A 16,643-nucleotide genomic window follows, 5' to 3' on the forward strand; every position below is an offset into this window, starting at 1 on the left:
AGCCATTAATTTCAGCGTGTGAGAAAAACAAAGTTGTCATGCACTCTTTTTCTTCTAATTTTTTTTTTTTTTTACAGAATCTAGTCTATTAGAAAGAGACTTCTGTTTAAAGGGCTGTCTGCTCTAAGTCCCACTTAAGATAAAGAAGAGAGGTCATGGAATTGGAAGGAACTACAAGAGTCACCTAGTCCAACCGCCTAGGATGTAGGGATCTTTTCCCCTATGTGGGGCTCGAACCCAAAATCCTGAAATAAAGTCGCATTATGTACTGACTGAGCTGTCCTCCACTTAGGGGACAATGAAGCTGCCAACAACAGTCATCTATGGGGGGTTTTTTAACTGTGTGTTGAGAGGGTGAGATTGTTTTTGTTTGTTACTATGGTATGCATTCTTGTGTTTTTATATTGCAAACTGCCCTATGATCCTTGGATGGAGACATAGAAATTAAAAAAAATAAAAAATGATCCCAAATCCATTCAGGAAATCATATAGTGAGCATGGTGATGCCACAATATGGAGTCAGTCAACCTTGGCTTCGTGTTTGCATTACTGAGAGCAAGAATAATAAAGAGACCTTAACCCATAGTACATTCTTCTAACTAATTTACCTAATTATTTCCCCTACTATAGAAAAAGAAAATAGGTATAGAGACTGATGAGAACATTTGTGGTTAAGTTCAGAAGGGAATTCTAATCAACAAAACTATCTGGTGAGCAAGGTTACTTAATTTAGTAACGTATTTTAGGCAGGAGGTTAAAAGCCTTCACAAGGCAGCGAACAAAAGATTTAAAATGCAAAACAGCTCATAAAATTATAATAAAACCAAGCAGCTATTTGAGACACCATAAACTGTCAGCAGAAAAGGGCTTATTATAACCCTGCAAATATATTTTAAAATAGTTTCTACAGCATCATCCTAAAAGCATGAAGACCAGTGCCTTATTTTCCATAACACATATACTCATTTTTACTTATTCATCGCTTTTATAAGTCGTCATTATACTTTACTAGAGCTAAATTGGCAACCTAAGAATACATCTCAACATCCCAGTTCCTATTGTAATGCCCTTTAGCCACTTTGCTCTATGACTGCATACCTGTAATGGGCACATCAGTGACAGGTGTCCAGCTGTTGCTGCCCTTCTTGCACTTCTCAATCCTGTATCCCAAGATGCGGGAGTTGCCGGTCTTATGTGGTGCTGCCCATGAGAGTGTGACAGCACCCTTGCTGGTACTGACAATTTTGGGAGGAGCAGGAGGACCAGGAAATGCTGGGGGGAATGAGGTTGCTCATTATTTAAACATTTATACTGCCTGTTAAGACAAGAATGATTTCTAACCATAATTTCTAATTCAGCTAACAAGTACCACTAGCCGATGTCCATGCAATTAGTTACACATCATTGGGGAACCTGATGGGATGTTGAATGTTGGCATGGCAAGCTGACAAACAAACATGCAGAAAGGTCCCTGTTACCTTTGGTAGCAGCCATCACTTCATCAGACTCCAGGGCCTCACTGGTACCTTCGGCATTCACTGCTCTCACTTTGAAGTAGTAACTTTTGTCATGTTCCACTTTGTTGGTGGTGAAGACAGTGCTGCTTCCATCGGTCTTCCCCAAGGTCACCCAGGTCTTTCTGCCAACCTGCTGCCTCTCAATAATATAACTCTGGATTGGTTTGCCACCATCGTCTTTGGGGGGCTTCCACTGGATAGTTATACTATTTGTGGAGCAGTCCACAACTTCGACGGGTCCCATTGGTGGTTGAGGCTTATCTGCATGGAGGAGCAAAACAGAGCTTATGGGAAAAGGTCTTTTGTGTCTGCTTGGTATTGGAATGGTTGCCATATCTTTTGAGTTCAGTGGACAAGATCAATGCAAGGATTCACGTATTGTGGATAGAAGTTTTAGGTTGAAGACAGACGCAATATCAAAAGAGAGCTCACAATGACTTCTAGTTCTCGTGATGGCTATTATCTTACATCCGGGATGATAGGTAGCATGCCTCTGAATACCAGTTCCTGGGGAACAAAAGTAGGTAAGATCCTCCCTCTATTGTGTGGGCAGGTAGTCCCTCCCCTACATGGCCTGGTCTCCTTGGCAACGCTTCCCCCAGGCGGGATTGGACAACTGACTGAGGTAGGCGGAGACCTCCAGGTATCCCACCTGGGGGAAGGCGAAGCCAAGCCTATGCTGATGGAGCAGCTCAAGATCCAGGGGCTGCGTGCGCCCACGCAAAGGTCGCCCCCCATTTTATGTGGGGAGCGGTCATTGCCCTCATGTCCTGCTTCTGAGCTTTCCAGAGGCACCTGACGCTAGTTGGCCACTGTGGGAAGTGGGATAACAAATCTGATCCAGCAAGGCTCTTCTTATGCAATGCTGGGAAAATGATCTGTCAGCACTTTTTCTTATACTATTTATCAGTAGTCTACTAATGTTAATATATCGTTCTTGTCCCTCTCCACACACTACTGCTGCTACTGCTTCTGGTTTCACATGGGAAATGGAGTGCTCTGCAGCCATGGTGCTTGAATGGGAGGATGCTGGGCTGCTTCCATCTCAATGATCCTGCAGTAGGCACTGTGATTTCCAACAGGAGGAGGTAGCAGTAATGATCAAGCAAGAGAGCAAGCAGGGAAGGGCAAAAATGTTTTATTTTCTGATATGCTAGAGACAGGCATTATTATCAAAAAGCACTTTCTGTGCTATGAACAACCTCTCTCTCTCTCTCTCTCTCTCTCTCTCTCTCTCTCTCTCTCTCTGTGTGTGTCTGTCTTCAACCTTAATCAAAATTGGTGCATGCCCTGCGCTGCAACTACCTGCTTATAGACACAATGTACCAATAATTAGGGATGCAGGTGGTGCTGTGGTCTAAACCACAGAGCCTAGGGCTTGCCGATCAGAAGGTCAGCAGTTCGAATCCCCGCGACGGGGTGAGCTCCCATTGCTCGGTCCCAGCTCCTGCCCACCTAGCAGTTCGAAAGCACGTCAAAGTGCAAGTAGATAAATAGGTACCATTCCGGCAGGAAGTTAAATCACGTTTCTGTACACTACTCTGGTTCACCAGAAGCGGCTTAGTCATGCTGGCCACGTAACCCGGAAGCTGTACACCGGCTCCCTCGGCCAATAAAGCAAGATGAGCGCCGAAACCCCAGAGTCATCCGCGACTGGACCTAAAGGTCAGGGGTCCCTTTACCTTTACCAATAAATATGTTCTCTATGCTTCAGCTTCCAAATGTGACACCACATGCAGGCCTTAAAGCCCCCCCCCCTAAAGTTCTCTTATGCCTTATAGCTAAAATACTTGAGGTCTCTCACCTAGAACTACCAGCTTGAGAGTAGCTTCAGTGCTTCCACTCTCATTCTTCAGTTTCACTTTATAATCACCACAGTCCTTCCGATTAGCACTGGATATGGAGAGCCGGGTGAAATTGTCTGAATAGTCAGTGCTGATCCTGGCATCATCCAGAAGTTCCCCTTCATCCTTTAGCCAAGTGGATCTGACTGGCTTCCGGCCTTCAAATGGGATCTTCACTATGGCATTCTTTCCTGCCTTTACTACTATAGGTTCCTTCTTCAGTTTTTCCAGAAGAGCAGAGTCAACATTTGGAGGATCTGCACATAGAAATAAGAGGAACATGAATTAGCCCCAGTATATGGATGCTCTGTGCTTATTATTCTTTTAAATAACCCACGAGCCCACAGGAAATAGTGACGCCTAATATTTTGCCAATGAAGAAGAGTTTGGATTTGATATCCCGCTTTATCACTACCTGAAGGAGTCTCAAAGCGGCTAACATTCTCCTTTCCCTTCCTCCCCCACAACAAACACTCTGTGAGGTGAGTGGGGCTGAGAGACTTCAGAGAAGTGTGACTGGCCCAAGGTCACCCAGCAGCTGCATGTGGAGGAGCCGAGAGGCGAACCCGGTTCACCAGATTACAAGTCTACCACTCTTAAACCACTACCTCAGAATTCTTACTCTTTCAAAGTGCACCTCACTGAAAACTTACTGACAACGAAAGTCATTTGTCACTAATCCAAGTATTTGATGTTTTACTACTGATAGTGTGCTTAGTACAAGTGATGCAGTCTTCACACAGAGGACATACAAACAAACTGTAATAGATTCCAGGGATGGGGAACAGGGTCAGAAGCTAAGTGACAGGTAGCAGGAAGCACTGCAACTGTAATGTAGGGAGTAAAGAAACAGAGGAATAGCAAGCAATGAAGAAGAGTTTGGATTTGATATCCCGCTTTATCACTACCCGAAGGAGTCTCAAAGCGGCTAACATTCTCCTTTCCCTTCCTCCCCCACAACAAACACTCTGTGAGGTGAGTGAGGCTGAGAGACTTCAGAGAAGTGTGACTGGCCCAAGGTCACCCAGCAGCTGCATTTGGAGGAGCGGGAAATCGAACCCGGTTCCCCAGATTACGAATCTACCGCTCTTAACCACTACACCACACTAGTCTGATTATTTTTTTTAAGTGTTAAAAATGTGAATTCTCAGGAGGTATCTAAGTGAGTCAAGATTACAGAGCTGCTGCAAGCGCTGTACAACAATGTGGAAGAAGGTACATAGGTCAATCAGGGAAAGAGAAATAAAAAAGGAAGGGAAAATAAACATTTGGACAGCAGGTGGCATGGGAAGAGGTGCCATAGAAATTATGGAAAAGTCATGGGAGAAAACTTTAAGGGCAAGAACTAGATGTGATAGAGAGGGAAGTAAGGAGGAAGGGTAATTCACAATCAAAGCAACAGGGGAGGAAGATTAGTTTAGCAGAGTCGTTCTGAAATGACCAAGGTTCTCATGATGAAATGTCTCCCAGGTGATCCCTACTCTCTGCTTTTGAGAGAATGAGATCTGGTTTATGTGGATTATTAATTCAGTGACTTCATCATGCTTTCCAGCACTAAATCATATAATACTAAGAGCATAATTCAACCAGTAGCAATTTTAGTACCATTTTCTCTACTAGGCTGGACTAGACTTGCCTTCAACAAAAATAGATGCCTCTGTTCGGACTCCTCCAGCTTCGAATTTGTATTTTCCAGCATGGCTATCTTGTACTTCATCTATTAATAGTTTGTGGACTGGGCCCTCCTTCTCAATGGAGACTCCATCCTGGCCTGTTATCTTGTAGGGAGGTAGACAGAAGGTAAAGAAATATTCTCTCTCAGAAATTACATGGAACATTACAGCAAACAGATAGAGAGAGTAATAAAGTCAGCTATTTTCTCTAAACTGGTTTTAGACATGTCCCATCTTTGGTTGATAACAACAAGAGGCAAAGTTAGGCATTGTGTTCCTCCTGCTTATCTGCATTATGGAAGCTTTATTTCAAGATAAAAAATTAAAGTGACATTCTTGAGAAGTTTACTGCTTTCAAGTTACCTTGAACCCATCTTTAAACCAAGTTCCCTCAAGCTGGTCATTGTTGAGGCTACAAGTTAACACAGCTGGTTTTCCTTTTGGTGCATGGAGGTCAAATAAACCTTGGTTGAAACGGGGATGTGATTCTGTGCAAACAAAAGAGATAGAAGGGGCTATTTTTAGAAAACATCTTTAAAAACATGAGAGATGTTATAAACACAAATAAATGAAGCAGGGACACAATAAATTACAGTAAGCCCACAACTTACATGAAGGTTCGGAAAAAAACATGTAAAACCAGGAATTCTCAGATGACCCCCCACTCACTCTCAGACCACCTATGCTTGCTCTCTGTGCCCTATCTCATTATCTGGTTCTCTGACTCCAACTCTCTAAAGACACTCAAACACTCTCCTAGGGTGAGTACAAAGGCTGATGGGATTGCCAACTGTTGTTTCCTGCTCTCCTGCTTTTTTCTGACATATTTTAAAAAGCGTATTTGAATTTTCCCCACATTTTCCCAATTTACATATATATTTTTGATCACCTGCATAAGGTTGTGGTCACGTAAAAAGAAGAAGTGAGCATAAGATGTGGGCTTACTGTGTTCATAAATATATAATTACCTCTCACATCCTCTTCAAGAAGACTTCCTCCTCTCCCTTTCCTGTCCCTGGTTCTTGAAATATCAGATGAAGTAAGTTGACTGGCATCTAAGTCAGATAGCTGTCTTCTTCTGTCACCAGCATGGGTTCCAGCATCAGAAAGGCCAGAAGACAGTCCATAGCCTAGGAACTCTTCACCAGGAATGCCTGACATGTTCTCATAGAGGGATCCATCAACACCTCTAACTCCTGGACCAACACCAAATCCACCTAGCCTACCATCCCTACCATCCAACCATCCTTCACCACTAAGACCACCAGCACCAGTTTCACCAACCCTGCCATCCTTACCTATCCCTCCTTCACCATAACCCTCACCTGATACACCAGCTCCACTAAGTCCACCAATGCCTGGTCTACCTGGCATTCCATCCTTACCATAGAGCCCACCAATGCCACCAGCACCACCAGGTCCGCCAGCTCCACCTAACATACTATCCTTGCCATAAAGTCCACCTACTCCACCAGCACCACCTACTCCACCAGCACCACCAGGTCCGCCATCACCAGCTCCACCTAGCATCCCATCCTTGCCATAAAGTCCCCCTACTCCACCAGCACCACCAACTCCACCAGCACCGCCAGGTCCGCCAGCACCAGCTCCAGTACCAGATAACATACCATCCTTACCATAAAGTCCACCTACTCCCCCAGCACTGCCAGCTCCCCCAGCACCAGCTCCACTTAGCACCCCATCCTTGCCGTAGAGTCCACCTACTCCACCAGCACCACCAGCTCCATCTAGCATCCCATCCTTGCCATAGAGTCCACCTACTCCCCCAGCACCGCCAGTTCCCCCAGCACCAGCTCCACCTAGCATCCCATCCTTGCCATAGAGTCCACCTACTCCACCAGCACCGCCAGCTCCACCAGCACCACCAGGTCCACCAGCACCAGTACCAGCTAACATACCATCCTTGCCATAAAGTCCACCTACTCCACCAGCACCACCAGGTCCACCAGAACCAGCTCCACCTAAAACACCATCCTTGCCATAAAGTCCACCTACTCCACCAGCACCACCAGGTCCACCAGCACCAGCTCCACCTAAAACACCATCCTTACCATAAAGTCCACCTACTCCACCAGTACCACCAGGTCCGCCAGCACCAGCACCAGCTCCACCTAACACACCATCCTGACCATAAAGTCCACCTACTCCACCAGTACCACCAGGTCCGCCAGCACCAGCACCAGCTCCACCTAAAACACCATCCTTACCATAAAGTCCCCCTACTCCACCAGCACCAGCTCCACCTAACACACCATCCTTGCCATAAAGTCCACCTACTCCACCAGCACCGCCAGCTCCACCAGCACCAGCTCCACCTAAAACACCATCCTTGCCATAAAGTCCACCAGGTCCACCAGCACCACCTCCACCTAAAACACCATCCTTGCCATAAAGTCCACCTCCTCCACCAGTACCACCAGGTCCGCCAGCACCAGCAGCAGCCCCAGCCCCAGCTCCACCTAACACACCATCCTGACCATAAAGTCCCCCTACTCCACCAGTACCACCAGGTCCGCCAGCACCAGCAGCAGCACCAGCACCAGCTCCACCTAAAACACCATCCTTACCATAAAGTCCCCCTACTCCACCAGCACCACCAGGTCCGCCAGCACCAGCAGCAGCACCAGCACCAGCTCCACCTAAAACACCATCCTTGCCATAAAGTCCCCCTACTCCGCCAGCACCACCAGGGCTGCCAGCACCAGCACCAGCACCAGCTCCACCTAACACACCATCCTTGCCATAAAGTCCCCCTACTCCACCATCACCGCCAGGTACACCAGCACCAGCACCAGCTCCACCTAAAACACCATCATTGCCATAAAGTCCCCCTACTCCACCAGCACTGCCAGCTCCACCAGCACCAGCTCCACCTAATACACCATCCTTGCCATAAAGTCCCCCCACTCCACCAGCACCGCCAGCTCCGCCAGCACCAGCTCCACCAAGCATTCCATCCTTGCCATAAAGTCCACCCACTCCACCAGTACCACCAGGTCCGCCAATACCAACTCCACCTAGCATCCCATCCTTGCCATAAAGTCCTCCGACTCCACCAGCACTACCTACTCCACCAGCACCACCTACTCCGCCAGCACCAGCTCCACCTAGCATTCCATCCTTCCCATAAAGTCCCCCTACTCCACCTGCACCACCAGGTCCACCAGCACCAGCTCCAGCTAACATACCGTCCTGGCCATAAAGTCCACCTACTCCACCAGCACCACCTACTCCACCAATCCCACCAGGTCCACCAGCTCCAGCTCCACCTAGCATCCCATCCTTGCAGTAGAGTCCACCTACACCACCAGCACCACCCATTCCACCAGCACCACCACTGCCTAAGAAACCATCCTTCCCATACAGTCCACCTACTCCACCAGTACCACAAAGTTGACCAGCTCCGATTGGCAGACCGTCTTTGCCACAAAGTCCACCTACTCCACCAGTACCATCAAGTCCACCAGCTCCACCTAGAAAACCATCTTTGCCATAAAGTCCACCCACTCCACCAGCACCCTCAGTGCCAGCTCCACCTAACATACCATCCTTACCATAAATTCCCCCTACTCCACCAGCACCACCAGGTCCACCAGCACCAGCTCCACCTAGCATCCCATCCTTGCCATAAAGTCCCCCTACTCCACCAGCACCAGCGGCTCCACCAGCACCAGCTCCACCTAACATGCCATCCTTGCCATAAAGTCCCCCAAATCCCCCAGCACCACCAGCTCCACCAGCACCACCAGATCCACCTAACATACCGTCCTTACCATAAAGTCCACCTACTCCACCAGCACTGCCAGCTCCACCAGCACCACCTAACATACCATCCTGGCCATAAAGTCCCCCAAATCCACCAGGAACACCAGCTCCACCAGCCCCAGCTCCACCTAGCACCCCATCCTTGCCATAAAGTCCCCCTACTCCACCAGCACCACCTACTCCACCAGCACCACCAGCTCCACCAGCACCACCTAACATACCATCCTGGCCATAAAGTCCCCCAAATCCACCAGCACCACCAGCTCCCCCAGCTCCAGCTCCACCTAGCATCCCATCCTTGCCATAGAGTCCACCTACTCCACCAGCACCACCTGCTCCACCTAGCATCCCATCCTTGCCGTAGAGTCCACCTGCTCCACCAGCACCACCAGCTCCACCTAACATACCATCCTTCCCATAAAGTCCACCTACTCCGCCAGCACCACCAGCTCCCCCAGCACCAGCTCCACCTAGCATCCCATCCTTGCCGTAGAGTCCACCTACTCCACCAGCACCAGCTTCCCCTAGCATCCCATCCTTGCCATATAGTCCCCCTACTCTACCAGCACCACCACCTCCACCAAGCATGCCATCCTTCCCATAAAGTCCACCTTCTCTGCCAGCACCGCCAGCTCCCCCAGCACCAGCTCCACCTAGCATCCCATCCTTGCCATAGAGTCCACCTACTCCACCAGCACCACCAAACCCAGCTCCTGGCCCACCTGCTCCATTAAGTGTGGAACCATCTGAAGTTTGCAGTCCACCTGCACCTCCAGATCCAGTTCCTGTGCCACCTAACATAGCATCTTTACCATGCAGTGAACCCATGCCCCCCAAACCACCCATTCCTCCACTAACACCATATCCAGTATGTCCCATATGTTCACTACTACCACCAGCAAATCCAGAGAACTCATGCCCTTCTCCCATGTCTGTCCCCACCCCAGATAACTGTCCCATCTTCCCATCTCTGTTGGCTCCTCCTCTTCCCAAAGATCCATCTTTTCCTAAGGAACCAAAAGATTCTCCTTCGCCAGCTTGGCCATTCTTATACTGGCCATCCTGCTCATCACGGCCTTGTCCTTGACGAAGTTTCTTTGCGCGGTCTTCATCTAGCTGTTTCTTCCGCCATCCAGTTATATCATCACTATCTCCTTCAGTCTGTTTTCTCTTTCCTTTAGCTGCATTGTAAACATGTTGCTAGTCAGCTTAAACTAGCTCACAGCCATGTACAAGAAATAAATGGGAAAACAAGGGGGAAACTAATGTAGTGCAAAATAATTCTGTTTTAATCAGAACCATATTAAGGGAATAGATGTGATCAATATTATACATGAATTTTGTTAGTTTGTTTTAAGTGAAGGAAATCACCTCTTATTTCCAAATAGTTACTGACATTAACAAAAACAACCAAAATGGCAATATAGGCCACAAATCAAAGTCATGCCCATTAGATTGACTCATATCTTTAACAATGGTATGGACAAGTGAATAAAGGTTAGGGAGTATCAACGAATATTGGCTATGGCAACTAAAATGGGTCCTTTATATCTCTTTCTGCTAGTGTTGGAGACAGTGTGCTGGTATAGATGAACTGTTGGCACTTTTACAATTTAAAAAAAGTTTTCTATAGAACTGCTTTCCTTTAAAACAATGACATTTCTAATACATGTTAAACATGCTAGACAGGAAAGCACAAGCACAATTAAAGGATTGCTATTTAAAGGTACTGGTGTAAGAAATGATGACAATAGGCCAGAAGGTTTCTTCCAATATCTATCCCATTTAAATCAGCCTGCACTCCATAGTTGGGCGCTTAGCAATCAGTCCTTGGATGTAGAACCCTGAAGTGCTGCTATGAGGGAATGGGGCACCCCACTTCACAATAGATTATAGTGTGAGAAATCAAGATTAGATCACCACTCACATTCAACCTCAAGCCAGGCACTTGAAGAGCGGTCTCCAATATCAATGGTGTAAGTCCCCTTGTCAGAGGCCTGGGTGTTTTTGATGATTAGGCGATGAGTGAGGCCATCTTCCGAGACCGAAATTTCATACTTGTCATTGGACTCTAGAATACAGTCTCTGTGCAGCCACGTAGCGTTGGAGCAGGGTTCATAGAGCGTGCACTGAAAGACAGCATTTCCTTGCTCGTGGCATCTCACCTCACCAAGAGGATAGCGAAAACTTACTGGGATGGCTGCAATACCAAATTGATGTTAAACAGACATGCAACAGATTCTGACCACAGGGCAGCTTTGGAAGAGCAGTGAGATGGATGGAACGTGGGGAAACCCAGTTCCATTCAGCAGCGAGTGAGGGCTTAGTATCTGCCTTCCAAAATTACCCAAACAAATGCTAAAACCTGAACAGAACTTCCAGCCCTGATTTGGCAACAAAGCACCCTGATAGCCTGATAAGGACTGCATGTGAAAACCTCCAAGAAATTTATCTGCCCTTATTTATGCAGCAATTTTTAACCTTCAGAGTATACATTAAAGCTTGTGAGATGCTCTAATGTCAGCTGGGGCTCCATATCTAGACTGTAGCTAGGTGCTATCATGTTTTTGTTTTTTGGTAAAATGAGGTCTTAAAACCTCATGTTCGATAAAATATGCACAATTATGCAATTAGAAATCAGCCCCTTCTGCCTTCTAATCAAGTTCTCAGCCTACACAGCATCTTTCTATTAAAGCTGAGCTCAGTCACAAAAGTGAGAGCTGCTTCACATCTTATGAGACATTTGATCCAACATGGGTATAAATCTCTGGCGTGTGTGTTTATGTATATGTACATCAAAAAGACACAACTGATACATGTTATAGCCTTAAAAAGACTAACGTGTGAAGAAGCCCTGAGGCCTTAGTTTGAACATTTGTTTTATTGTTAATTTTTGTTGTTAATTTTTGACACTAGTCAGGTGGCAATCCTATGCATTCTGCAACCCTGAGGGTAAACACAAGACTTGCTTCTGAGAGACCATGCATAGGATTGAGCTGTAACTTTGAGATTTAATTACAGCTGAGACTAGGGGTGTGCAAGAATCCCCCTGGTAGTTATTTCATTTTTGTTATTAAGCCCTCACTCATTTAGTGATTCATTAATTAATAATCACTCATTTTCATTATTATTTAATTCATTGTCATTATTCTCATTTGTTCTTGGCTTCCCCCTGCCTTCTATGGGACATCCAGTGGCACTTCTTCTCCTTGTTACTCTGTGTTTTCCAGTTGGTATGAAAATATCAAGCATTTCATTCCCTTTCTAAGGAATCAGACCTTAGACCTGCTAAATTTCAGACAGACAGGGAAAAGGGCCCCTGTTTCATGATCAGACTATGTATCAACTAATCTCTCTCTGTCAAACTACAATGGTACCTTGGTTCTTGAACTTAATCCATTCTGGGAGTCCGTTCAACTCACAAAACTGTTTGAAAACTAAGGTGCGGCTTCCAATTGGCTGCAGGAGCTTCTTGCACTTAATCGGAAGCCACATCAGACATTCAGCTTCTGAAAAACGTTTGCAAACCAGAACATTTACTTCTGGGTTTGTAGTGTTTGGGAGCAGATTTGTTCGACAACTAAGCCATTCAGGAACCAAGGTACCACTGTACAAATCATTAACTCATCCACACTTTTGCTTCTCCCATGCCCGGAAAGCGTGGGTCTGGGTGGTTTTCTGCTTCTCCTGCACTTTCTAAGCATGGATCTGAGTGGTTTTGTCCTTGTCCATTTTTTAGTGATAAATCGGAGAAAACATGATTGGCATTTGCTCCAATTTAGCAGTGAAGACTTTGCATTTTTCCAGGGGAAAACAAGTCTGGATGAGCCCTTTGGAAATGCAGAAGTTAGGAAAACTACCACACCTCAACCAGTAATCTTCATCTGATCTATACCTGCTGTTAGTAGGAGATGAATGGTTCCAAACAAGTCATAAATGAGCAATAAATGAATATATGACATTTGGAATTCATCCAGAACTCTGGCATTTGTTTCTTTACTAGTAATATCAAATGAAATGAGTGGTCCCCAATCATTTCAATTTTTTCCCATATGCTATGAAACAAATGCACACCCCCTCTAGGTTCTGTGCACAACCCCATGGTCACGAAGCCTTACATTCTGCTTCCAGCTCAGTTGAGAAAACATCTACATCTTCTACTTTGATCTGGTACACGCCAGCATCTTCTGGCTGCAGATCGTTGATGATAAAATTGTACTTTTTGCCAACCTGTCGCAGGCAGTGCTTTGTGTTTTCACTGTCAAATCCAAAATTGATCATCTGGCCATCCTGAAGGGAGGAAGGAAAGAGAATAAGTTCACAGGAAGGTCGGAATCATCTTGCAAACAATATAAACCAAAGTCCAAGCAAAATGATCCTTGCAAATGTCCATTTGCAACAAATTGACAGGTGACAAAGATTTGAAGCCACTATAATTGGGAATCATTGGTGGCCCCACCAAAAAAACAAGCTAACCAGGGATTTAAAATGAACACGGATATGTAAATATTCGTAAATATTGAGTTTTGAGAATTTGGGTTGTCAGCATCAGGAATAGGTATTCATAAGAACATAAGAAGAGCCTGTTGGATCAGGCCCATGGCCCATCTAGTGCAGCATCTTGTCCTCAAAGTGGCCAACCAGTTGCCTGTGTGAAAGCAGCAAGCAGGACCCACCCAAGCACTGTTAGTTTCTGTTTTGCCACTGAGCAGCTGCTTGGAGTCACAGGACTCTGTTTACATTCCAGAGGCCTTCCAGTCTCACGGGAAACGAGACGGGATGTGACGTTAGTGGTTTCCTGTTTCCTTTGTTCCTTTGTTCCCTTGTTCCTTTGTCCAGTTGCTCTCTGCTTCCATAGAGAGAGGGTGTCTTTTCTGTCTGCATAGCTTAGAAATAAACTCTTTATAATGTAGCCAAAACCTCTCATCTCTTTCCTGTGCTGGAAACTCTGCTGAAGAATGTGCCTTGGAGCCTCATCAAAGGCTCAGGTCATTAAACACGTTGGGAGGTGATTCCGAAGACTCGGAGGAAGAAAATGAGCTTTATCAGCTTGGCCGAGCGGAGATCCCGACGAGCACAACATCACTTTCTTCTGCTGTTTCCAGCAACTGCTATTATTGCCTCTGACCATGGAGGTAGAGCAAACCCATTGATAGATCCACCATAAATTTATCTAATCCTCTTTTTTTTTGGTTAAATCGTTTTTATTAATTTTCCAATAAAAAACATCCAATTAACATATCAAGTAATAATCCAATAAAAAAAACTAAAATAAAAAAGATCAAATTATCATCCAAATTATAATTATTAATTTTTCAGGGCTTCCCGTAGTCTGGACCTTGAAACGTATCTCCAAATCTCAATCCTGCCTCTCCTCTTTGTTTCCATATTTTCCACATCTCGATTGTAACGCTATAATAAGCAGCCAGGCACAACAAGCACTTTCTTCTGCTGTTTCCAGCAACTGCTATTATTGCCTCTGACCATGGAGATAGAGCAAACCCATTGATAGATTCTCCATCAGTTTATCTAATCCTCTTTTAAAACCACCCCAGTTGGGAGCCATCACTGAGAGTCTCATTGTTTAACTATTTGTACCCCATCCTTCTGACTGGGTTGCCCCGGCCACTCTGGTGGCTATGTGCTACATGAAAAAGTACTTTCTTTTATCTGTCCTAAATCTTCCAACATTCAAGTTCACTGGATATCTAATGAGGACTAGTATTATGAGAGGTGGAGAAAAACTTTTCGCTATCCAGTTTCAACATAGCATGCATAACTTCTGTCATGTCACCTCTTACCTTTGCTCTAAACTAAAAGGCCCAAACACTACCTCTCACCATAGGAGAGTTGTTCCATCCCCTGTTCCTTTTGACTGCCCCTTTCTGAACCTTTTCCAACTCTTCAGTATCCTTTTGGAAGATTATTGTGTCATTGTTACTCCTCCTAAAGAGGAACATGTAGATGCTGTGCTTTCACTTTAACACATTCCCTTCTGAAATTTGTTTATACTGTAGGACTCTCTCTCTCTCTCTCTCTCTCTCTATATATATATATATATACTGTATAGTATACCATGGAGTCAAGCAGTGCTGCTATACATTTCTCGGTTTGTCTCCTGAGCTACTTAGCTCCAGTTCAGCCCAGATGTCTGATATGGTACAACTCCGTGACTTGACTTAACCTTCCTTACCTTGTATAGGTAAATTCTACTTTCCGGATTTTTCAGTTCCATCTCTAGATCAAATGAAGCATTTCCTTGCACCTCATTGACTCTGACATGTCTCAGGTTTCTGAGGTTGAGTAGATACTGTAAAGAGCAAAGAGGAGATGAAAGCACAGGGATATAATAGTGGATTTCATGGACTATTAACACAGCTTAAATGGGGTACCACCTGTTCTGATGACAACCAAGTCAATTATTTCAACAGCAGCAAGCAAGATTACCATTTCAATGCTTTTTAGATAAATCTAGGTGTTCTCCTTTCTAAGGAGAATGTGCTGTGGAAAACAAGCCCAAGCCTTGTGGCAAGTTCACTATAATACTCAGAGCCTTGGCAATAAAGTTTTAAATTTCACCTGGAGATCTGTGATTGGGTCATTTAATCCGTATGGGACCTTCAGAAAAACTTACTCAATTCTGAATTTGTGACACAGGTAACGTCATAATTCAGCAGTAAAGCATCTACTTTGCAGGCAGAATTTCCTAACAACAGTCCTCAGGCATCTCTAGATAGGACTGTGAGAGATCCCTGCCTTCAATCTTGAGGAGCTGCTGGCAGCCAGTGTAGAAAATACTGAGCCTGGTGAACCAATGAACTGACTCAGTATAAGACAATTTCTTCTTTCTATGAAATGCAACAAGATGAGGATTTGCTTCCCTAGATTCTGGTGTTAAAGAAGTAGCCTTACCTGTGCCTGCTTGTCCTCTCTCTCCTTCTTCATCTCCTGAAGCTTCCTCAGCATCCCACGGAAGTCAACAATGCCATACTTCAGGCAGATCCTTTCATAATCTTTCTTATCTGCATTCAGCAATAACTGCCAGATCTGTTCCATATCAATTTCCTTCTTTGGAGCACTTGAAGGTGTTCTGAGAGAGTACCAGGAAGAAAAACCCTGATTATATGTGAATAGCAAGAGACATCTTTCTCAATATGTATATGTGGTGGGGTGTTTTTTGGGGTGGGAGGGGGTTGCTTTTCATTCCAAACCCTCTTCAGAATATGAGGCAAATCCACTAGGAACATACTAGTAGGACTCCATTTGTTTTCTTTAATGACACCAAATACAGCCTCCTCTGTTTATGATGGGGATGTTTGCAGCTAATGGCAGAATTGCACTCAGCAGGTGGCATTATTAAGTACAATACATTATTTCTACAAGCATTGGAACATCTGCATTGGAACATCTTACCTGGGGAGATGTTGGGCCTCCTACCATTTGGAATCATGAAACAGTAACTTATCAAGAAGATGATTTAAGCCTATCTGTACACACAGTATTTATTATTCACTTATTACATTTATAGTTCCCTTTTCTTCCATGGAGCTCACAGTTTACGCCTTCCTCATTTTATCCTCACACAACCCTGTGAGGTAGGTTAAGATGAGAGACTGCCACTGGCCCAAGGTCACCCATGAGCTCCATGGCTGAGTGGAGATTCAAACTCTGGTCTCCTAGGTCCTAGTGCAGCACACTAACCAATGCACCCCACTGGCTCTCCCCTTAATATTAATTTTACGATCTTAAACAAATGGTAAAACCAGAAGACCACATTGATGTCCTACCCTCCCACCCCCAAATTTACTTAAGCAAAAAGGTTA

At 45.2% G+C, this 16,643-nt stretch overlaps 1 protein-coding gene across 1 annotated transcript in view; it reads right to left on the reverse strand.

The window, feature by feature from the left end:
- IGFN1 (immunoglobulin like and fibronectin type III domain containing 1) overlaps window positions 1-16,643 on the reverse strand; it is a 46,176-nt gene that overhangs the window by 10,931 nt on the left and 18,602 nt on the right. The window contains exons 8-20 of the mRNA XM_081915458.1: window positions 15,733-15,910; window positions 15,014-15,130; window positions 12,939-13,110; window positions 10,748-11,020; window positions 7,686-10,001; window positions 7,401-7,604; window positions 7,329-7,364; window positions 6,003-7,292; window positions 5,398-5,522; window positions 4,998-5,139; window positions 3,322-3,618; window positions 1,479-1,778; window positions 1,099-1,272 (exon numbers count right to left, since the gene is read on the reverse strand). Of these exons, the coding sequence (XP_081771584.1) occupies window positions 1,099-1,272; window positions 1,479-1,778; window positions 3,322-3,618; window positions 4,998-5,139; window positions 5,398-5,522; window positions 6,003-7,292; window positions 7,329-7,364; window positions 7,401-7,604; window positions 7,686-10,001; window positions 10,748-11,020; window positions 12,939-13,110; window positions 15,014-15,130; window positions 15,733-15,910 (5,624 nt within the window). The remainder of the gene's footprint in view (window positions 1-1,098; window positions 1,273-1,478; window positions 1,779-3,321; window positions 3,619-4,997; window positions 5,140-5,397; window positions 5,523-6,002; window positions 7,293-7,328; window positions 7,365-7,400; window positions 7,605-7,685; window positions 10,002-10,747; window positions 11,021-12,938; window positions 13,111-15,013; window positions 15,131-15,732; window positions 15,911-16,643) is intronic.

This window comes from Podarcis melisellensis (assembly GCF_964234715.1).
Source record: "Podarcis melisellensis genome assembly, chromosome: 6".
NCBI lineage: Eukaryota > Metazoa > Chordata > Lepidosauria > Squamata > Lacertidae > Podarcis > Podarcis melisellensis.